Source organism: Bidens hawaiensis, unplaced genomic scaffold (genome assembly GCF_021521415.1).
Source record: "Bidens hawaiensis isolate Kalapana, Puna unplaced genomic scaffold, B.hawaiensis_p1.1 tig00015059_1, whole genome shotgun sequence".
NCBI classification, from domain to species: domain Eukaryota; kingdom Viridiplantae; phylum Streptophyta; class Magnoliopsida; order Asterales; family Asteraceae; genus Bidens; species Bidens hawaiensis.
Window position 1 is genome coordinate 562,442 of NW_027492336.1, and position 25,433 is coordinate 587,874.

At 36.2% G+C, this 25,433-nt stretch overlaps 1 protein-coding gene and 1 pseudogene across 1 annotated transcript; both read right to left on the reverse strand.

Annotated features, from left to right (window-relative positions):
- Positions 1–293: 293 nt before the first annotated feature.
- LOC143548370 (polyadenylate-binding protein-interacting protein 7-like) lies at positions 294–2,366 on the reverse strand (annotated as a pseudogene).
- Positions 2,367–2,666: 300 nt separating this feature from the next.
- Positions 2,667–4,695, reverse strand: LOC143548381 (large ribosomal subunit protein uL2). Its single transcript, XM_077039569.1, has 2 exons — positions 4,195–4,695; positions 2,667–3,185 (listed from the first exon to the last, which is right to left on the reverse strand). Exons 1-2 carry the CDS (start codon positions 4,632–4,634, stop codon positions 2,846–2,848), a joined length of 780 nt encoding a protein of 259 aa, XP_076895684.1. The 5' UTR covers positions 4,635–4,695; the 3' UTR covers positions 2,667–2,845.
- Positions 4,696–25,433: the final 20,738 nt, after the last annotated feature.

The following is a 25,433-nucleotide window of genomic DNA, read 5'->3' on the forward strand; positions in this document are numbered from 1 at the left end:
GACAAGTCCCAAACACACCCCGTTAAGACGGGACCAGTAACTGGTCCGGCCCTTCGGTTTGATAATATGTAAAACTCGGTTTTCTAGTTCGGGCTGGGTTTTTCTACCAGAGCCTGTTTACTTTTTATAAACGTCTCTTAAGTCTATGCAAGTTCCAAATCACTTCCACACACAAATACTCCAAACCGATCACAAACCTTCGGTTTCAGTCAATCTCAAACAAGTTCCTACCAAACCGATATTGATATCGGTTCCTGTTCCTATACTACTTTTTGTTTACCTCCACCTACTGATACAATTCACTTTTCCATTTACTTCCATTTTCAAACTACCCTCTAACCTTACTTCCATGTACACATACAAGATTACACTTTTTCGGTTCTTTTTTCATGAAAATATTATTTTTTTAAACGAGTTATGGTTTCAAAAAACGCGTATACCACCCTGGTTTTTTATTAATAAAACACAACGCGTAGTAGGCCAGGCTGGGGCTCAGAGTAGTCCAGGCCTTCTTCCTCCAAGAGGTATCTTTGGACCGCAACTGGAAGTTGAGCAGGAGTGCGGATCCCTTTGGTGTGGCGTGGTGGCCCGTTCCAACACAAATGTAGACTTGCACCCGCTGATCGGTTGACCTGAGTATGTTTCTAAGTGTCATGAGGTCTCGCTTTAAGACGTGAATGGCTTCGTTCACGTGCAGCCCATGAAGATCGATTATAATTTCTTGTCCTGTTTCATTGCCTTGCATATCTAAACTTGCAGAATTCCTGTAGAAACAAATAGATGCCCAAGAAAATTAGAGGTGGCAAGATGGACGGGTCACGCATATAAAATGTCAAAAACTGTCACGCTTTGATTTATGATTTGACAACAACAAAAAAAAACCAACAGAACGAACCCTGAACACCCCAAATGACAGGTAAAAAGGTCAACGAGTTAGGCTTGAAACTAAGTGTGTAAAAAAGCCAAACCGTTCGTGAGTTACTTGAAGTTGGTTCGCTAAAAGCTAGAATTGATTCAAGCATAAAAAAGCCAAGTTGTTTAATAATCGACCCAGCTGGCTCACAAGCCTATTATTTATATAGTTTCGATCTCAAGCCTGGACGATCATGGGATTGGCTCGTTTACACCCCTACTTAAAACCAAACATCTTTTACCGGTCAGGATGACATACAAAACAACTATTTGCCCACTTTAAAAACTAAAAAAATACAAAAATATTGATTATGAATTCAAAATAATAATCTAATTTTTGTTATGGATACACCTTTGTTGGCTATGTTACTAAGACTGTCCGCTGTGGCCTTTAAAGTGGGCGGCAAGGGGGACTTTAAAGCCCAGACCACCATGACAGGGAAATCCGGCAAACTGTCAGCAAGGGGAAATGGTGGGGCCAGCTTCTTCCGAGTACATATTTGCTGCGATCTCAATGAAGTTTAAGTGCATAGACACAGTCCATTAAATTAAAAAAATTGTTTATTTAATTACATGTATGTTTCATCAAAGACATTACCAACTGCATCACCAGTTTCAAGCCAGACAGGAGCAGAGCCGAAACGGTTTGAACTTCAGTGAACCAACCGATCCCCATAACCATAACCATAACCATAACCATAACCGCTGGCTAAGTTATGAGAACTTCTACTTGATCCTGTGGAGTTTGGTGAACGGTTATTATCATTCTTCCATATGCTTGAGTCATGTGCTGCCATTTTTTTACTGCAGATGCAAAATCTGTAGCACCCAAAGATGCATGGAGAAAATGAGGAAGATTTGAACATGAGTAATTCTTTTTTCAAAGAACGATAAGAGTTATTATTATTATTATTATTCTGCTGATGATCATGAACCGAAAATGTTGGTATGTTATTCTGGTTGTCTGTAGGAGAAAGAGCGGGAAAATCTAGGGAACTGAGATTTGGAGCAGATAAGATTTTGGAGTTTAGATTCGGGTTCAGTTTCAGTCCATTATCTACCTGAAGCTGCAATTATAAAAAAAACAGAGTTAAATGAGTTAATATCCAAAACATACTAGTCATGATTTTTAATATCAAAAAAATTTAAATTTAATTATGGATGTGAGTAAAAGTCCATATAAAAATGCAAGAAAACAGGAGCTAGTGACATATGCTCTTTTTAGTTGAAGTATGGCGTTATGAAATATATCTGCGATTTTCAATTACATGTCTGGAACTGGAAGTATTTATCAAGAGTGCCAAATGCACAGCAGCCAGCCTTTTGAGTATGGGTGTGAATGAACCAAGCCGATCATGAGATACTTGAGATAGACTCGCTAAAAGCTTGATTCCTCTGGCATTACGACCCGAATCGTAACAATAGAATACGACCCTAATAAAAAATGCATACATTCACATAATAAAGATGGTGAGAAGAGACATGAGACACATTTTACATTTCAAGAAGGGGGCAATAATTAGAGAAAACATCGTTTCTAGTACAAAAGATTCTAAAAAAAGAGGAAATGGCCAACCTTTAAGTGCAGTTTGAACTATTGATTTACATAATTGAAAGTAACCAATTAGGTTTACGACGAAACTTAGAAATCAATCACTAATTCAATTTGAGTACCCCTACATAATAAACCTCAACGAAAAACTGAAAAGTAACGATGTAACTATTTTTTCAAACAAACAAATCAGCAACAATACTACAAAGCATAAACGCAATAAAAATGTTCAATAATCAGCATCTTAATGCAAAACTTTCCAACATAACAGAATGTATTCTCAAAAACATAACAGCAAATAGTAATCCAGAAAAAACTAACAATACAAGCAACAGATCCAAACACAAAAAAACTAAATTCAACTTCCATAAAACCAGTTTATCACTTATCAGCCTTGGCAGCAGTGGCTGCAGCTTGACCCCTGAGACGACCAGTCCTCCTTGCAGCAATAAGACCAACCTTTTGACCGGGTGGTGCATCACGACGAACGGTACTGGCGTGACCAATGTGTTGATGGTTACCACCACCATGGGGATGCTCCACTGGGTTCATAGCCACACCACGAACCTTGGGCCAGCAGTTTCTCTTCACACGGAACTTGTGGTAAGCATTACCCGCCTTCAACATTGGCTTCTCGGTACGTCCTCCACCAGCAACTTGACCAATCATAGCACGACATCCACTTGGGACAATCTTCTTGGCTCCAGATGGAAGCTTCACTCTACAATATAATAAGCAAACATAAAATGTTTAAGAGCTTGAAAAAAAGCTTCATAATATCATAATCCAAATACAAACCATAATTATAATTAATTTGTTTTAGTGAGTTATCAATGCATATCCGAATCAAACTTAACATAAACAAAAAAATACAAAAGTATGAATATAAAAAGTATAACTACAAATATATATTGTTTACACAGAACAAACCATGAACATAATTAATTTGTTTTAGTGAGTTATTAATGCATATCCTAATCACGGTTAACAACAACAAAAAAATTACAAGAATCTAAATATTAACTAACAAAGTAAAACTACAAAAATAATGTCTATACAAGTTCATTATGTCAATATTATTCCCATGAATGTCTTGCATAGATTATATCATAACTTATTCAGTTATAACTAGTGTCATGTTCACCAAATGATCAACTATATTGTCAAATACATCTTCACCATTTAATTAATTAACAGCATGAATAAGCTATTTAATCCTTTGCAAAAATAATTGAAAAAACACATTTTGTAACCACCAATCACCAAAAACATGCATGAACTAGCAAGTAAAAGATACAAAACACAAATTAGTAAAAATACAAGTTCATCTCATAATCGTCCTAAAAACCAACATAAAGTTCTAAACTAAACAACACAATTATCTAGAAAACATGAGCAAATAAACACAAGAATATAAAGTAAACCATATTAAAAATCCACATTTTGTAACCACCAATCAACAACACATACATATACAAAATTGTGAATAATATAGAATTCCTAAGACCAAACATAAATTTATAAACTATGCAATGTAGAAAACATAAACACATAAATTGAAACATAGGATCACCATAAACTACTTAACAGAATTAAATAATAAAACATAAATTAAATAACAAATCATAACTACAATATAATAACATCATTAATGCAAATATAAACTACACAGCACAAATATATAAAACATGAACAAATAAATCTGAATAAGCAATAAGAGAAAAATATACCTTGAAGTACCATTATCCGGGTTATGACTAATAACAATAGCATAATCCCCAGAAGCTCTAGCAAACGACCCTCTATCACCAACATGATGCTCCACATTACACACCACAGCTCCTTCAGGGATAGATCTCAGCGGAAGCACATTACCCACCATCAGATTCGCCTTCTTCCCACAAAACACAAACTGTCCGGTATACATACCCTCAGCCGCCACAAACAGCTCCTTCTGGTGCTTGTACCTGAACGGGTGACGGAACGTCACACGGGCCAACGGGGCCCCACGACCCGGGTCATGGATGATCTCGGTGATGACTCCCTTGAGGTACCCGTTGCGTTCGCCGAAGTCCAGGGTTCTGAACTTGGCTGGGCCCTTGCGGTGGTGGGTGTGGGACTTGAAGACCGACCCTGCTCCCTTACGTTGAGCTCGGATGACTCGACCCATTGCGGTTGTTAGGGTTTGAGGTGACGGCTGGTGGACTGGAGAGAGGTGCAATGGAAATGAAGATGTGAGAGTGATATAGGGTTTATGAAGGGATACAGTCTTGACCTAGGGCTGTCTTGGGCAATGGTGGGCCTTTTAATGGGCTGTTAGATATGTTGTGTAGAGTGTAGAGACTAGAGACCAGTAACGGAATAACGGGTAACTAGGTGTTCACATTTTCACAAATCAGGTTTTTTAAACACTAGGGTTCGGGTATGAAACCGGGATTATGTATGGCCGGGTATTGGTAATACCAGGGTCAAGGTCGGGTCCGGGTATTGCCTCTAAAAACAAGACCCTTTGTATCGGGTTCAGGTTGGGTATAGAACCGAGTATTTAAATACCCTATTTTCGGGTTTTGAAAAAAACCATATTTTCGGGTTTTTTCCGAGTATTTTTTTGGTATAGATTGGATTTTTTAAGGGTTTCACTTTTGAGGTATTTTTCGGGTAATTTCGAGTACAGATCGGGTATTGGAAAAACCCGGTTCCGGGAATGGAACCGGTTCTGATTTTCGGGTATTACCAGGTACAAATTGGGTCCGGTTCGGGTACGGGTTTTGGTATTGAAAAGCATACCATATCCATACCCTACGGGTAGGGTCGGGTATTAAAAACCCGGGTATAAAAAAACGATTCCGGGGTTTTTTTTGGGTTTTGTTTCGGTATTTTTGTGCACCTCTACCCATAGGGTATGGATATGGTATGCTTTTCAATACCAAAACCCGTACCCGAATCAATTTTTACAAATTACAAACCAAATTAATTTTTTAAATTAATTATTTTAAAAACGAAACTTCCTATTTAAAACTGGGTTTTAATAATCGGGGTCGTACATGGTTATACCCGAATCCTACCCGATTTTGCTCAATATCCAATTTTTCAATAACCAATCACACTTAGAAACGGGTTTAAATAATACCATATTTGTACACCTCTACTAGTTGTTGCAGATTAAAAAGAGTGATGATTTATCTTGTAATTAGTGTTATTGACCCGGATGTTGTGGCCAGGACTTGGTGTGAACTCAGTGGGTATCAATTCGGGTCGTTATGATGCATGTTATAGTACCTATATACGCTACAATAGACCATCTCAGAGGATCGTTAAACTGTTTTTGGGCCGAATGTGGAAAAAAATTGGGCCTTAAATAAAATAGTTTTTTTTAGGTTTAAAAGTTAAATTTTTAAACGATTATTATTTGGGTTGTTCTTTTTGTTTATAAAAATAGGCTTAAATGAGTTGAGTAAATAAATTTAAACATAAAAATTACAAATTTTTTCATAGAAATTAATAAATAGATCGGGTCTAGCGGGCTGATCGGGCCGGTGGCCATCGACCACCTTGCCCTCCTATCCAAGTCGGCCATGTGCTAAACAAATGAGAAAGAAAATACAAAAAATAAAGTTGTAGTATGATAAAAGGGATATTAACACTTAGCTTTGCTTTGCACATCGAAATCTCTTGTTCGATTTGTTGTGATGACGGCTTAGCTTTGCACATCGAAATCTCTCACGATGAAAAAGTTACGTAATAAATTGGAAGAATCATGACATAAATGATAAAACCGTGCAAAACATTTTATAATTTAGTTTGATATGTTTTATTTTTAATATCACATAGAAATAAAAAAGGGTCATATGAGTGTACAGTAATGTATAGTTGTGTAAATGTAGGGTGTGGTGTACAGTAGTTGTATAAAAACCAAAAAAAAAGGTCACGTAAAACCGGATAATTGATATTTTCTATCGATCATGACAAGAATTGGATGACTAATTTTTCAATCAACTACACTAAAAGCCAACAATGTATGCATGTATGAAAACTGAAAAGTATAGAGTCCAGAAAATTTTGTAGATTATACTACGAAAACTAATTTTGAGAGAAACAATATGTACCGATCGTTTTACCAATAAGCAACATTGAAATGTGATTCCTAAAGGGTGAATGGTGAGCAAGCAAGATGTTAGAGCTTATTCATGCATATATTTGTTGTCATATTGATCCAAAGGTCAAGTTATTTTACAAAGGAAAACGAAAATGAAAACTATGAGAAGATTTTTAGTCACACAAAAAAAAACCTTTCAAAAAAATAAAATAAAAAAATCATAACTCAAAACTTAATAAAAAAACAAAAAATAAAAAATAAAAACACAAAAATGTTTCCACCGTCTTTCTCATTCTCATAAAAAAACACAATGGTAAGTGAAAAAGTCGTTGTGTCTTTTTGTTTATCATTGTGTTTTGTGTTTATTTTAATCATTAATTGTATTTTTTTCTTGACATTGTGTTTTTTTTCTTTATATTGCGTTATATTACTCAACATGCTATATTTTGTTCGGCATTGTGTTATATTTTACAATCTATTGTCTTTTTTTAGTTATAATTGTGTCTTTTGTTCATTTTTGTCATTGTGTCTTTTCGTCAAATTTTTTTATATTTTTCGTATTTTTTTTGAACGAGAATGATGGCAGAAACACTTTAGTTTTTTTCATTTTTTATTTATATTTTGAGTTATGATTTTTTTAATTTTTTTAATTTATTTTTAAGGGGTTTTTTGTGTGGTCACAAATCCTTACACTTTTCATTTTTATCTCCCTTTGTATTTTAACTTTACCCATTGATCAATATCTAACCGTGTCTTACGCGCTATGTTTTATCGATAATTATAGTCATAAAGCATGGGTGTATTTTGTTACTTTAGAAAGCAAAAGCTATAAAATGTTTCAACAACTTTAAAAAAACTGATAGAAAGAGTCATGTAAATGTTAATAGGATAGATAAAGGCTATTAGCACTACAACGGGTAGTACGCCCCATTAGTGATATATATATCTATTCGAATAAAAGACTACTCATTATTGCTACTTTTCAATCTCATAGTCTTTCTCATGTTTTTTCCAACCAATTTCAATATATGATCATTATCTTTTAAGTCATTTCAATATATAATCCTTATGTTTATTAAATGTAAATCATAACAGCTCATTCATTAACATTAATGGTGAAATAAGAAAATAAGGAAATATCAAAATTGAAGTTGCATGCCTGTTAGAATAATATTTTAAGGTAATAGTTAATTGCAAATGTGCATCATTGTCGAAGAATTTGGATTTCTATTATAAACTACAAATTGTTTTTAAACTGCGATTCGAGTAACAGTGCATAATTTTTTTATATAAGATTGGTTTCAAATTTGGATATAAAATTTTCTTATATGCATTCGAACTCAAGAATATGTGTATTTTCTTAATTTTTTCCAAACAGTTTGTATAAATATTACAAACATGGATAATACATATTATATAATATATATATATATATATATATATATATATATATATATATATATATCTGGGTGTTTAGCATTAAATTATTGAAGTTGATTATTATAATTATAATTCATATGTATAATAATTTACTATATGAACAATCTGTCTTTATTTATATGACGTTTTTGTGTACTATAAATGGTTTATCAATAAGAAGATTAATATTTAGTTTTCAATATTTTCTTCCATAACTAAGACCAAATGTTTCACTAACATATATTTTATCACTTGAATTATATTTTTTTTTTCTATATTTAGATATATTTAATTTGATATGTCTTATAAGACAAATTACTTGATTAAAAGCATTCAAAAGTTTAAACCAAAAAATATGTTTCATTCTCATTACGTTATTTTCTCTTTCCAAAAATCATTTAGGATACTGAAACCTAGAACATTGTTTCCATATGTTATTACATAATTTCAATCTTATATTAACTTATTAAATTTATTTCTATACAAATATAACGAATTGGGGTTATGTTAGTGTTATTTGTTGGTCAGTACAAAATTAAAGTGTTTATTATGGTTTATATTCAAAATAATAAAGCTATACACAAAAAAAATTAAGATAATTTACAAGTATAACATTTATTATTAAAATATGTTATAAAAGTTCATTAAATTTTACATTTTAATAATAAGAGTTACAAACAGACATGGACTAAAGATTTTGATTTTCTATAAAAAAATATATACCGACCAATATTACAATCACAAACGTAGTGTACAAGAAATGTTTGCCTATTTGTAAAATATTTGTGTGATCTTAGTTATGTAATTTCTATAAATTAATGTAAATTGTAATTGTATTAACAATATATGATTATTTTGTTGACTGTTTTTCACTTAATGTTTATGGTTAAAGTTTATAACTTTCATCAATTACATGTGTAATACACGGGCCTCAAACTAATTTTAAATATTAAAGGGTCTTACTTGGGAAACCCTAGACACCCCTTAATACGCCGTATAGTGTTATACGCGACGTATAGAGTGTGACATTCGTCAAATTCAGACCTCGAATTATATTCGTTTTTGTAAACTTTTAATACGTAAACCCGACTCAACTTTTCTAGAACTTTAATTAATTATTATATAATATTATTATAGACCTCGATCATAAATAAATCGATGTTTGCCATATTATACTATCGTTAAGAAAAAAACATAAGGAGTTCAAAACGATTTTCGTAAAGTCGTTACGAGTTGTACAAACCTTTAAGCTCGTATTAAACCATTATTGAAACTTGAGGGGCCAAAATGTAATATTTATAAACCATATATAAACTAACAACCCTAACCCTAATCTCATTATATCATCCACCACTTTCAGGCGCCGCCCCCCTTTGGCCGTTTTCCGGCGACAGCGAACCTCCGGCCACCACCTTTGGCGCACCACGAACCTCCGGTCATTCTTCTTTCCCTCCCCTTCGTAGTTCCGGCGACCCCAAACACCTCCAGCCGAACACCCTTCCCTCCTTGTCATTTCCGGCGAGCCCCCTCCCTCCTCCGGCGACCATGTTCCAACAACTTTCTGCCGCCGCCAACAGCATGCGCTGTCGCCGCCGCTGACATCGGAGCACAACCGTGCTTTCTCTTTCCCTCTATCCGCCGTTCTTCTTCTCTCTCTGGTTCTCCCCCTCTCCGGCGAGCTCTCTCTCTGTGTTCTCTTTCTCTCTCGGTTTCTCTTTCTCTCTCTCTGTTTCTCTCCATCCGTTTCTCTCTCTCTCCCTTGCCGCTGCCCTCGTCTCCGACGGGTTTAGCTCGGGTTCTTCCCAGTGTAGAGCCACGAGTATATACACATCTTATAGGTAAAGTAATTTCGGGTTTTAGTGCTATCAGTTTTCGTATATCAATTATAATATTTAAATTGTTAGTAATCAGTTTTATCTTTTGGTTATATTCTTTGAAACGAGTTGGATAGGTATTAGATTGTTTTGTGTTGGGAAAAAGATGGATAGACGGGTTCGTGTCTCATTCTAGATCGGTTTTGGTATTAATATTTTTATTACTTAACAAATTTATTTTCGCTAATTAATACTAATATCACTATGTAGAAATTATTATTAGTATTATTAGGTTTAACTTAGCATTACATTTATTTAGTGTTACTGTTATATATTGTTATTATTATCATTATTATTATAAATATTGAAGTTATTATTATTAAAGATCCTATTATTGTTATTTATTAATATCATGTTTTGTTTATCATTAATTATTATTAATAATATTGTTATATTTATTTTGGGAACTCGTTTAGAAATCGAACCAACATCGAGGATGATATCATTATTTACTATCAATATTATTTATTATTATTATTTTTATCAACATATTTTTAATAAATACTAAGATCGTTATTCTTTAACCATTATTATTAGTATTATACTATATTAGTATTATTATTAATAATTATTGTTATTATTATTATCATCTTTATTTTATATCTATATACATATATATAACCATTATTATTAGTATTATACTATATTAGTATTATTATTAATAATTATTGTTATTATTATTAGTATTATACTATATTAGTATTATTATTAATAATTATTGTTAGTATTATACTATATTTATATGTATATGTATATATAACCTATCTTTTAGAATTATTATTATCATTACTATCATTTATCATTAATAATACTATTATAAACTTTATTATCAATTCATTTTATTAAAACCGAACTCTTGATTTAAAACACGTCTTGTTTCTATTTAATATTGGTTTAGTTATTTAAAAGCCCCAATAAAATAATATTATGTTTATTTTAATTATCAATTAAGTACGAGTCCCTAATCGTTAACAAACTAACCGATAACCCGATTAACAACCGAACCGTCTCATTCAATGTTTCAATGTAATTTCAACTAAAGTTCAAGTTCATTAATATATTTTATTTATTCGTTTTCAATTAGCTTTCAAGTCGGATCTGTTCGTTTACCGTTCGAGCTTCATTTATTTGTCAATCATTTATTATTTCTCGGTTCATCAATCGAGGTGAGTACTTTCATACCCCTTTTTCCATATTTCGTTTTGGGGTGACATTTCATACTTATCAAACTAAATGCTTTATTTACTTGAATCTTTAAACCCACAAACGTGATTGTATACTTTACTTAAATAAATGCTCGATTTGGTGTTATAAGCTTACATGATTATATGTTTATGTGTTTACCGCTTTTGGAAGGTTGATTCATAAATCCGTGAATTATTTGGTATTCTCTTATAGCACGGTGCCGTTAATGTATTCTTATTAACGACTTCACGAAATCCCGAGTCCATTTGGTATTCTCTTATGCAGGGTGTCGTTAATGTATTCTTATTAACGATAACTATTTTAGCATAAGGCGGGTAGCCTCATGGACACTATGATCTGAGTATACCTGGTTGTTACCATTTAGAAAGGGTCCAAACTATTTATCTTTTGCATATCTAAATTGTTGCTATTATTTATTGTTTTGTATACAAGTTTTGTGGCTTTTTATTACTATATACTTATATGCTCAAACTTATGAATTGCTCACCAACCTTTGTGTTGACAAACTTTATTTTATGAAATGTTACAGGTTTGACTTTTGTTGACTCGAGGACTGGACGAAAAACGTTACAAAGACCATTAGGATATTAGTAAAATGAACAATATAAATGTTACTTGTATTTAGTTTGTTTATGTGAACGAGATGTGTTGATTATTGCTTTATGAAATAAATAAGTTGATTAAATATTGTCACTTTAAATAGTGTATTGGGTATTTGTCCAATCACGTTGCACCCCGGCATGTCCCGCCGCCTTTGGTCGGGGTGTGACATAGAGTACAACATGTAAGACAAAATTGTACCTCTATACACCGTAACGCGGCATATTAAGGTGACAGTCCTAGGTTGTTAATTCGTACCTTATATGCCCGACCCGTATAGTGTTATATGAGACTTATTGAGCCCATTTGAATTATTGAGCACACCGGCTCTCCCTCCTTTCTCTTTATATATAACAACACACACACACACACACATTATATCACAACATGCACACACTTTGTAACAATATACACCCACTAAGCGAGAACCAAAAATTAAAAAATGGATTGGTTTAGCCATTTATTTCCAGACTCTAACGAGGAGGAACCGGGATATGCGTATAATAATCAGTCTAGCACGCCGGGATTACCTGATTTGAACCGGGTTTTGTTGTATGTTTATTTAGTATAAAGTCGTTAGTGGCTTTTTTAACTAAGCCATGCTACATTACATTTTTCAGGAGTATTTTGGTTATGATATTCAGCTTGAACAGTCTTACGGTTAGCCTAGCACGCCGGGGTTACGAAATTTGAACCAGGTTTCATTGTATAGTTATTTAATATAAAGTCATCAGTTAATTTGAAACTAATATATGTTACCATTACGTTTGTCATGAGTATTTCGGTTACGATAGTCAGTAATCATACCAGTTACATGTTAACGAGTCGGATTATGGAAGTAAGTCTTCTTCTTCGTACCACTTACCAGTAGTAGAGGCACCGTAATACGGAACCCAGTCTTCGTACCACGTATCAGTAGAAGTGCCACCGTATTACGAGGAAAACGAACATGATGCTGATAATCATAACGTTGGAGGAAACTTAGATGATGATATAAATATGATGATGATTACATACGGGAGTTGACGTATTCGTATAAAACAAAATATTGTAAGTCACCTATGTTTTTTTAAGTTATTATTATTTTTTTTTGAACATGTTTTAAGAATGAGCTTATAACTATTTCAGACTTTTTGACTCTCATATTGAGTTGGAGGATTGAGCCAAGAAGAGAGGACGGGAGCATGGGGGTGTTATTATGGTCCAACGGTTAAGGAAAAACGGTGTGGACCTTATGCAATCGTGGAGGGGAACCGAAACTGAAGGCCACGATCATGCATACAGGTAGTATTAAAAAGTGTTGTCCGTTTAAACTCCTAGAGAGGCACGATGCTACAGGTAATTGTTGGAGGCATGAAGTAGTAAACGAGACACACAACCACGATCTCATTGTCTTTGAGGAGGGGTACACCCAGCTCAGGAAAATGACAAGCGCTTAACTTGATCTGGTTGCGACGTTGTACTGAAACGGCTTGAAGCCCCTTCAAATCCAAACAACCGTACGTGACAGTTTTCCAGTTGCAACCCTAAACTCAAGGATATATACAACAACTTGAGTAAGATTAAAGTTCAGAAGAAAATTGGCGACTATTTCGGTTACGATTGTCAGTCATCGTACCAGTTACCAGTTGAAGAGTCGGATTATGGAAGTCAGTTTTTTTCGTACCACTTACCAGTAATAGAGGCATCGTATTACAGAACCCAGTCTTTGTACCACGTACTAGTAGAAGTGTCACCGTATTACGGGGTAAACGAGCATGATGCTGATAATCATAATGCTGGGGGAAACTTAGATGGTGATATATTGATTACATACGGGAGTCTACGGTTCGTATAAAACAAAATACTGTAAGACACCATATGTTTTTTAAGTTATTATTTTTTTTGAACATGTTTTAAGAATGAGCTTATAATTGTTTCAGATTTTTGACTCTCGTAATGAGTTGGGGGATTGGGCCAAGAAGAGAGGACGAGAGCATGGGTGTCTTATTGTGGTCCAACGGTCAAGGAAAAACGGTGTGGACCTTATGCAATCGTGGAGGGGAACCGAAACTAAAGGCCACGATCATGCGTACCGATAGTATTAAAAAGTGTTGTCCATTTAAACTCCTAGAGAGGCACGACGCTACTGGTAATTGTTGGAGGCATGAAGTAGTAAACGAGACACACAACCACGATCTCGTTGTCTTTGAGGATGGGTACGCCCAGCTCAGAAAATGACAAGCGCTTAACTTGATATGGTTGCGACGTTATACCGGAACGTCTTGAAGCCCCTTCAAATTCAAACAGCCGTACGTGAGCAGTTTCCCGGTTGCAAACCTAAACTCAAGGACATACACAACTACTTGACTAAGATTAAAGATCATAAGAAAATTGGCGATACCTACATGAAGGTGGTTGAAAACATTCCTACTTTACTATATAAAACATGTGTTTATAATATTTGTTAAGTTTTATTAAATCCAATGCATGTACTGGAAAACTTTTTTCATAACAATGGTTTCGTGTACTATACCAGGGATAAATCTACCAACGACAGGACGGAGGATATTTTATTCTGTCATAATAAGTCGAGTAAAATGTGGCGTGCATTCCCGAGGTGTTGTTGATTGACACGACGTACAATACCAACATGTACAACTGGCTGTTGGTTCAATTTGTTAGTGTGACGTCGACATCAAATTCGTTTGTATCGGCCACACATTTATAATTAGGTAACGAGAGAAGAACTTCATATGGGCCCTCGAGAAATTTAAAGGAATACTCGACGATTGTATGGAGCCATGCGTGATATTGACTGACTCGGACCGAGCCCTTATGAACTCGTGTAATGTAATCTTCCCTAATGCCACCAAAAAATTATGTAGATGGCACATCTCCTTGAACATAAAAAAAAAAGTTGAAGAGTCTTTATAGAACGGACATCGGGGAAGACTTCGCCTACTGGTGGAAGGTTCTGTACAAGTCTCTGACGGCCAGAAACTTTGAGTATAATTGCACTCGGATGGAACGTCATTTAAATGAACACAAGAGACAAGGTAAGTCTTTCATCTCTCATAAATTATTTTTTAAACGCTCTTGCTTCACGCTTTTCCCTAAAATATCTCGACTCTCTCTCATATTCTAGGTGTCGAACTCATTTCACGTAACAATGGTCCTTTTCTTTCCCAATCTAAATATATTCTTGTTTTGTTAACTCGATCCGATATGTGTGATTACAAGTCGACCAACACTCTAATGTCCTTCTCGAACCATCTCACACCCACTAATAGAACACCCCCTACCATCACCCACTTTATGTCGTGCTTTCGTTGGCGCCTTATAATACCTATCCCTTACGTTTGCTGTTAAAACACTTTCCCAGTTTACACATTCACCTACCAATATACATTGGGATGTAGTTAAACGACTACTTCACTACCTTCATGGCTCTCTACACCATGGGTTATTTTTCAAAAACAATTCTCCCTTAAACCTTCATGCATTCACCGATGCGGATTGAGCAAGTGACGGGTCTCTTATCGTAGCACCACGGGCTACATCGTCTATCTAGGATCCAATCCAGTTGCTTGGAGCTTTAAACGGAAACCAACCATAGTACGCTCTTCCACCGAAGCTGAATTTAGGGTCGTTGCCTCTATACTATGGAAGTCCAATGGCTCATATCTCTCTTGTCCGAGCTTGGTTACAAGTCTACCGTCTCACCCGCACTTTATTGCGACAATCTAAGTGCCACACACTACTCGGCAAACCTGGTTTTTCACTCCCACGTGCTGGTCATTAGGAAGATGGTTGACATATTCCTTTTGGTTCGGTATGAGTACAAAATTTTGTTATTGAAATTTATTTATAAAATCTATATAATATTATAGAATTTTATATTATAAAATCTATTACGTTTAAAACAAGATCAATAAACTTTAATGTATAAAACAGTAAATATAATATAGGAAAAGAGTAATCGATAATGAGGATAATCATGTTTAAAAATCTATGAGTTATTATAAAAATGTAGTTTTTTATATTTTAAAAAAATTGATTTTCGTTAGAATCAGAGTATAGGTATTCGGTACGACGGTACCCAGCCCGGAATAAAGACATAGGCCCAAGCCTCCAACAAGGATCTAGTTATGGTTCAAAGGCTCAAATCAAGGCCCAGTGTTCTCTTTTAATGTAGTCCAAAGAAATATAAGAGAAAAATATGATAAGCCTCCAACTGGGATCTAATTTAGAGGTGCACAAATCGAGTTTTTCTAATACCCGGTTCCGGGTATGGAACCGGTTTCAGGTATGATCGGGTATTGAAAAATTGGGCATTGAGAGAAATCGGGTAGGGTTCAGGTAGGGTATTGAGGAGAAAAACTCAACACTATGTACCCAGGGTATGGTATGATCAAATTCGGGTATAACCGGGTATTGGAAGCGGGTATGACCGGATATTAATACCTTGTTTTCAATTTGTAATTTTTTATACATATTTAAATTCGTTTGACACCTAAATTTGCTTTGTAATATATAAAACTACTTAAAATATATTACAAAACATAAATTCACTCAGGTATTATTTACTTTATAATATACATTTAAAAAAAACTTAAATATAAATTTGTGAAGTAAACATAAAAATACACTAACAAAACTCATGTATTATTTCGGGTATTAATAAAATTGGTATTGAGTATAGGGTATATAACAGGGTATGACCGGTTCTGGATATTAATGGGTATATATCGGGTATGGTTCCGGGTACTGATATTGAGTTCAAAATGCATACCATATCCGTATCCTACGGGTAGGGTCGGTTTCGGGTATAGAATATCCATGTATAAAAAAACCGATTCCGGATATTTTTTTTCGGGTCTGGTTCCGGATTTTGGGTTTCTGTACACCTCTAATCTAATTACGGTTACTACTTCTAAGGCTCAAATCAAGGGCCCAGTGTTCTCTTTTAATGTAGCCCAAAAAATATAAGAGAAAAAGATGATGTTAAATAATTCAATATATCAAATGGCGTATGCTTTATGAAATAAACCGATACATATTGTTATGCAAATTAGTCAATATTGTCATCACAATAATGAAATAAACCGATACATTATGGGGGTGTTTGGTATAGCTTATATTTTTGTGCTTATGTTTATATCTTTATGAAGCTTATAGCTTATTTATATTATTTGATAAGCTATTTTTAAGTGTTTGAATTAGCTTATATTTTACAAATTGATTATACATCTTAATAAGTTGTTAAATCCATCATTTTTAAGTTGTTATAATAATAAGTTACTTCAATATTATTAATCCATCACCATTTGAAGGCAAATGAGTAATTTACCCGCTTAAACAAATAAGTTTATTCAAATAAGCTAAAAAACCATCTTCAAATAAGCTTATTCAAATTAGCTTATATAAGCTTATAAGCCTAACCTAAAAAAGCTAAACCAAACACCAAATTAAACATATTTTATAAAACAAGCTAAAAAAGCTATAAGCTTTGCTAAAAAAGCTAGGCCAAACACCCCCATTGCAAAATGATATAGTCTAAACCTCTAAGTGGTTGTTTTGTAATCTTGTGCTTAGTCATTAAAGTTTGATTATTTAAGAAGGCATCATCTGAAAGTCAACATATTTTTATAACTAAGCACTTAAGATGCTCGATGAACAATTAAGAGGTATTTTTAAGTGAATCAAACACTCTTCTAATTAATTCAGAAATAGGCTTTTTAACATAAGTATTAAGAGGCTACCAAATAATTCTAACAAAACCCAAAGGAAAAGAAAATATGAAAAACATAATATACTATTACATCTAAAATCTAAAAGTAAATAACAAAATTAAGTGAACTTTAATATAATAATAGAAAAGAAAATATTTTTCTAGTAAAAAAGTACGAGTTAGAAAACTAATAAAGATTTATATTGAGTTTTGTAAGCAATATGGATCTAAAACCGTTTAAAATAGTCATCAAAGCGTCGGATTCAATGGAACTTTTAATGGATCTGACATAATTTTTAATGGGTCCAACGGAATTAGAAGACAATGAATTTCTTAACAACAGACGTGGTTCATGGAAAACAAACACCATGGTTGTGTTCTTCCAAAAATTCTAAGCGATTTACACTGTGAATTTGCTTGATTTTGTATAAAATTAAAAAAGATGGAGATGGAGGTTGGTTATGGAGATGAAGAGTTTCGTTGAATCCATTAAAAGTTCCGTTAGACCCGAGGTTCTTTAACGAGTACAATCAGATCCATTAAAATTTCCGTCGGATCGAACGGCTTAGATGCCTATTTTGAAGAGTTTATGAAAGTGATCGCTATTTTGATTTAGGAAGGGGGGGGGGGGGGTCAGTATGGCTACTTTGGTCATTTTTCCTTTTAAAAATTGATTAATAAGAATTTAGAATTGTTAACACATTTGAAGTAGAATTAAAATTAAGATTTCCATAATCTTGTATTTTCTTTTTTAAAGACCAACGAACCCCGTCATCAGGGTACAACTTTTGGCAAAAGGCCATATACGTTCACGATTGTAGACAACGCTAGTAACTTGACCCGCCACCAATTCCAAGTTTTCCCACCGCCTCTAGCCCACTATGATAAAATCACTGACGCACATACAATATTTTTTCAGCGGATACTTCTAGAGCACTGCTTCTTTTGTCATAATATAGTATTTCATTGTGTATATTTAGCTATATATATAACAAATTGAAAAAAAATGTATACATTCTCACCCAGAACAATCTTTTTTGTTTTTAGAAACTGACGCGTACCAACTTTCAACATTTTTTTTTATGATTTTTTGAACTTGGACAACAATGGAACTCTTAGTTGGAAGCAGAAGTTAGTTTAATATATCTTCTTGATCAACCTTTTATATCTCTCCTAATTAATTCAATGATCATGTTAATGGAAGACGTGTACGGCTATACACATGACTGAAACAACTATTCTTTTTATTTATTATTGGCGTGAAAACATATGTTTCCATATCATTTGTGATTAGGCTATACATTGTGAGGTGTTAGACCCACATGGTTGTTGACGTGGCATCACTTTTGTAGGGATGACGGTGTTTTCAAGCGTTAAACATCAAGCTGAAGCGGTGTTACTGGGTCGGCTTTAGGGCATGCGAGATTGGGTTAACAATGGAAGAGGGGGAGGGGTCAATGTCACACCCTCAAAATTCACTAACGGAGTTTACCGTCAGAGGGTGTGAACTAACAGGATCGGAATCATTAGTTATAATCAAACCATAAAAACGTTTAAAAGAAAATAAGTCCGGAAGCGTAAAAACCAAAAGACAAAAGTTGCGTCACGCAGGACGACTTAAAATCCAATGACAACAGTTTAAAATCAGTTTGCATAAACAAAACCGTTTCAATCAATGCATGATCCTATACCGCGCGCCCGCCTCGGCTACCTGAGAATAACATACTAAAAGTGTCAACACGAGGTTGGTGAGTTCACAAGTTTATATAAAATAAAGCGTTTAACATGTTGCGTTTAGCGTTTTGCGTTTAGCGTTTTGCGTTACCAGATAGTGTTATATCAATTATATATCTATTGGTAGCTAGCCTATAAAGCAAGTATTACTAAGTGTTCGACACCGAAGCTGACTGTTTATCAAGTGTCTTGCCACCAGGTCATCCAGACCATGGTAATGTGTTAGCCAAAATTACACCCACTCGACCTCCAGTCGAGTTTAGCGTTGGGTGGGGTTCGTCAAACCCAATAGTACTACTCAACAGTGACTCGCTATTTTCCAATACTAAACGGTTCGATGTGTAGGACTTCAATTGTTTCGTTTGTCACTTAGCCTTTACAAGTGATATACAATTTACTAACAAAATTTAAAAGCGTTTTCGGAGTATGTTATCTCCCCCAAGTGAAAAGCGTTTAAAAGAGTTTAAAAAGGGGAAAGTGAAACTCACTGTTTGCGAAGAATTCCCAAAAACAAGTCACCAAGTGATGCGCGTCACAGAAAACTCTCACTAGCGTTCTATAACAACAAGGAGATTTTCTAAGAATCGGAACTATTATCGAGTCTCTAGACCCGGCACATAATTCCTAAGCACGAGATACGTTTCGTGTTTCGTTTGTGAATCGTGTGTGAATTAACAAACATACTTGTGATACGTTACACGTGTGAGTAACTACTTACGTGTCAAGTGTTAATAGTGTACGTATCTAGCAATTATTCCCCGCAAGGGCAATTTGGTCAAAACATAACAATTAACTAGCAACTAGCACTTTTCATGTATTTTCACAAAGTTCAGCAGCTAACTTTACCGAGACAGAATTCTACTTGAAAGATTATCCTATTCAACAGATCATATCATCTCATTAATTCACCAAAAATCATCACAAAAGCATACATGTGTTAGGTTTCCAGAACATATTTTGTTGTATTTTTATTCCACATATATTTCTCACAATAATCAATTTACTACAGCAAACTCACAACAGTCAAAGTCATGCGCAACAGAATGTTATTTGTAATTCCCGTTAAATGAAAAATCCAACAAATGCAAGACCAATTGGGTTAGGTTCTTAACTAAACAAGTTAACTTCCAGAAGTGGAACCAACCCATTTGGTCTTGTAGTTCATGAGATATAATATTTACAAACCAACCTAACAGCAGGTCTCACAATTCAGATTTGCACAACGTTTTTGTAAAATCATAAAGATTAACTTTTACTCGTCCAAAAATTACAAATTTATATTCCTTAGAAACTAGACTCAACCTAGTACACTGTAGTATTAATAATCTCGACAAATTCTCACATTCACACCCCGTTACAGTCAATTGAACATCAACAACACAATCTGTCCAGAAACTGTTTATATCCAAAATCAACATATTAACCATCTATAGACCATAATCCGTTCATATGACATTCTAGACACCATAATCACTATCCATGCACATCAAATACACACCACATACATGTAGGGTTTTACTTGAACTCAAAATCAAAGAAAACAAGCAATTAACATGCAATAACATCAATTCTAGTTATCAAATCAACAATCAATACATAATCAACCATCATCTAATCAAAACAAGCCATATGAACACCATATATATAATTTTCGGATTCTAGGGTTTATAATTAACCCATTCAAACTCAAAATTAAGCATGTAAAATACATAGGATAGATGTTTATACCTTCCTAGCACCTTAATCTTCGATTAAACTTGAAAGATCTTGTGTGTGTGTGTGTGTGTGGTTGACGGCAGCCAAGAACAAGGGGGAGGGGGGGGGGGGGCGATCGGTGTAGAGGGAGAGAGAGATAGTGTTAGGGTTTTAGGTTAATATTATTATTTATAATAACATGTTACACTTTAGTCCCTAAATTTCTAGTTTGTACTTTTCTAGCTTATTTTAACAAATTCTTGTTTCTTGTATAGCATCACACATAATATAATCAAGTAACACATATGTTAACACATAATTATTGTTTTGACGTTTTTCGTTTATTCACCAATTGTTTGCGTCAACTCGTTTGCGTTTCGGTGCAATTCCCGAAAGACTACACATGTAGTAGTTGTCAGGCGTCATTTAAAACCTTAGTTTAAATGTAATGAGATGTGCGTTATAGATTCAATGATCTTTAAGTTTGAATTGACGGAGTTTGAGTTAACGGAGTTAACCTGAAATTGACGAGTGTCACATCATTCCCATGTTAAAGAATTTTCGTCCCGAAAATTTGAGTCAAGTCGCGATGAGTGTCTGAAAAAGTAAGAAAATTTTCAGTTTGTCATATCATCCCCTAGTAGAAAGAAATTTCGTCCCGAAATTTAATTCATACCTCCGGTGATTTCTGACGGTTTGTTGGGTTTCGCGGTTTTTTCTGTGTTTGGTCAGCCCTTCAAAAAGGTGAGGATACTTTTTCATCATTTGATCCTCACGTTCCCATGTGAACTCTGGTCCACGTCTCGAGTTCCAACGAACCTTAACGATTGGAATTTTACTGTGCTTGAGTGTTTTGGTTTCCCAATCCAAAACTTCGACTGGTTCTTCAATGAAGCGTAACTGTTCATCAACTTGCAATTCGTCCAAAGGAACTGCTTGGGTTTCATCGGAAAGGCATTTCTTTAAATTGGACACGTGGAATACATTGTGTACGCCACTGAGTTTCGTTGGTAGGTCCAGTCGGTACGCCACCGGACCAATGCGCTCAGTTATCCGGTAAGGACCAACGTATCATGGGTTGAGTTTGTTTCGCTTCCCAAAGCGAACCACACCTTTCCAAGGTGAGACTTTGAGTAATACTTGGTCGTTCACTTGAAATTCGAGAGGCTTTCGGCGCTTGTCGGCGTAACTCTTTTGACGATCTCGTGCTGCTGCCATGCGATTTCGGATTTGAACAATCTTTTCAGAGGTTTCGAGTACCAATTCTGGACCAGTGATTTGGCTGTCACCCACCTCTGCCCAGCAGAGAGGTGATCGACACTTTCGTCCGTACAGCGCTTCAAACGGCGCTGCTTTAATACTTGCGTGGTAACTGTTATTATACGAGAATTCTACCAAAGGTAAGTGAGGTTCCCAACTTTTTCCGAAATCCAACACGCATGCACGCAACATGTCCTCCAAGGTCTGAATAGTTCGTTCACTTTGCCCATCCTTCTGAGGATGGTATACAGTGCTCATGTCCAGGCGGGTACCTAATGCGCTTTGTAGTGACTTCAAAAAGTGCGAAGTGAAACGAGAATCTCGATCAGAAATGATTGAGACAGGCACTCCGTGTCTAGACATTACTTCCTTCATGTAGACGCGAGTCATTCTTTCCATTTTGTCTGATTCCTTAATCGCTAAGAAGTGTGCAGACTTAGTCAATCGGTCAATGATCACCCAGATGGTATCGCATCCCGTCGGTGTTTTGGGTAATACCGTGATAAAATCCATTGAAATGTGTTCCCATTTCCACATTGGAAGTTCTGGTTGCTGTAGCAGGCCAGATGGCTTCTGATATTCTATTTTGACTCTTGCACAAGTCAAGCATTTGCTCACGTAGGTGGCAATGTCGGCTTTCATGTTTGGCCACCAGTAAAGTATCTTTAAGTCATGGTACATTTTATCTGAGCCGGGGTGGATAGAATATCGGGACTTGTGAGCTTCGTCCATCACTAGAGTTCTCAACTCTCCGTATCGTGGAACCCAAATCCGGTTCTCAAAATATCGGACCCCGTCCGATTTGGTTTCAAGTTGCTTGTTCATGCCCTGCATGAGTTCTGATGGAAGATTATCATCCTTCAAAGCTTCGAGTTGCGCATCGCGAATCTGATCGGGTAAGTCGGCATGAATCGTGAGTTGCAATGCTCGCACTCACCTGGGTTTATCGGTTTCTTTTCTGCTGAGGGCGTCGGCCACTACATTGGCCTTTCCAGGGTGGTACTTGATGGCACAATCATAATCCTTAAGTAGCTCGACCCAACGACGTTGTCGCATGTTCAGCTCCTTCTGATCGTAGATATGTTAGAGACTCTTGTGGTCGGTGTAAATGGTAAACTTGGTACCGTACAAGTAATGCCTCCATATCTTAAGGGCAAACACCACAGCTCCAAGTTCCAAGTCATGGGTCGTGTAGTTCTTCTCGTGAATCCGTAGTTGTCGAGAGGCATAGGCTATAACCTTCTCGAGTTGCATCAACACGCAACCGAGACCTTGTATCGATGCGTCACAATGTACCTCAAAATTCTCTGTTCCCTCGGGGAGGGCTAAAATAGTGGCGCTACAGAGTTTGGTTTTCAACAGTTGGAAAGCGGATTCTTGCGCGTCACCCCAATTGTACTTAGTACCCTTGTGAGTCAAAGAGGTGAGGGGTTGAGCAATCTTTGAAAATCCCTCGATAAAACGCCGGTAGTAGCCGACCAGTCCTAGGAATTGCCGCACCTCAGTCGGGGTCTTAGGTGCTTCCCAGTTTTTGATGGCCTTTACCTTACCGGGATCGACATGGATACTATTCTCGTTAATCACATGTCCTAAGAAGTGAACCTCGCGAAGCCAAAATTCGCATTTCGAGAGTTTAGCGTACAGTTGTTCCTTCTTCAACAATTCCAGAATTAATCTCAAGTGTTCTTCGTGGTCAGCCTTGTCCTTGGAGTAAACGAGAATATCATCAATGAACACAATCACAAACTTGTCGAGGTACGCCTTGCATACTCGATTCATGAGATCCATAAATACGGCTGGTGCGTTGGTTAGGCCAAAAGGCAAAACCGAAAACTCGAACTGACCGTACCGTGTTCTGAAAGCCGTCTTTGAAATATCTTCTTCGCGCACTCTTAGTTGATGGTAACCAGATCTTAGATCGATCTTCGAGTAGTAACTCGATCCTTGAAGCTGGTCAAACAGATCATCAATTCGGGGTAAGGGATAACGGTTCTTAATCGTCACCTTGTTCAACTCCCGGTAGTCGATACACATTCGGAAAGTCCCGTCCTTCTTTTGAACAAATAAGACAGGGGCTCCCCATGGCGATGAGCTAGGTCGGATAAAACCTTTATCCAACAAATCTTGCAACTGAGTGGACAACTCCTGAAGCTCCACCGGTGCGAGTCGATACGGGGCTCGTGCTATGGGTGCAGCACCGGGGGTCAATTCTATTTGGAATTTGACTTATCGAATAGGAAGGAGTCCAGGCAAATCCTCCGGGAAAACTTCCGAAAAATCTCGCCAATCGGTATATCTTCGATTCGTTTCTCCTCCGTGGGTTTCTCGACAATATGCGCTAGAATTGCCGGATGACCCTTTCGTAGATACTTCTGCTCCTTCATGAGGGTGATGACGCTGGTGGTCATGCCGCGCTTCTCGCCCTGGATCGAAATGATCTCGCCGGAAGGGGTAGTGATGTAGACTATCTTGTCGTGACATATAATCTCCGCTCGGTTCTCAGATAACCAGTCCATGCCGACAACGACATCAAAACTACCAAGCGTAAAATGTATAAGGTCGATATCAAAAATATGACCTAACAGTTTCAACTTACATCCCGCAAGTACATGAGTCGTTACTATAGTCTTACCGTCAGCTAATTCAACAGGAAACTTAGCATCTAACGGGGTTGGAGTTAAGTCTAAGAGTTGACTAAAGGCTTTCGACACAAAACTCCTATCAGCTCCAGTGTCAAACAAAACAGAAGCAAAACAGTCGTTCACAGGAAACTTACCAGTCACCACACACGGATCATTGCGGGCTTGACCCGACCCAATGACGAAAGCTCTTCCTTTACCATTGCTTCCGCCACCGCTGCTGCCTCCATTGCTCTCGTTCTGTTTTAGCTTGGGGCAATCTTTCCTGAAATGACCCTCTTGACCACACTCAAAACATCCTTTAGTCGTCATAGGTGATTTAGGAGCACCCTTTGCCGCTAGGTCTCCCCTACATTCCTTGGCCTGATGACCCATTTTTCCGCATCTCAGACACTTGACACGGTCACACGGGCCAGCATGATGATAGTTGCACCGGTTACATTTTTGGTGTTTCCCAACATAGCCGCTCGAACCCTGCCCGCTACCGTTGTTGCTATTGTTGGGACCCTGATGGTTGAAGTTCCGGGTGAATTCGGGCTTACGGTAGTGTTGTTGCTGTGGGGGGTTCGAGGATGAGGATCTGGCGTTGTCGAACTTTCTCTTTCCATTACCCGGGTTGCTGTTGTTGTTGTTGTCAGTGCTCGGGTTGTCACGGGCTTTAGTGGTTGAACCTCTAGGTGGTAACGCACCTTGGGTCACTGCTTGATCCGTCAGTTTGTGAGCTAATCGGATC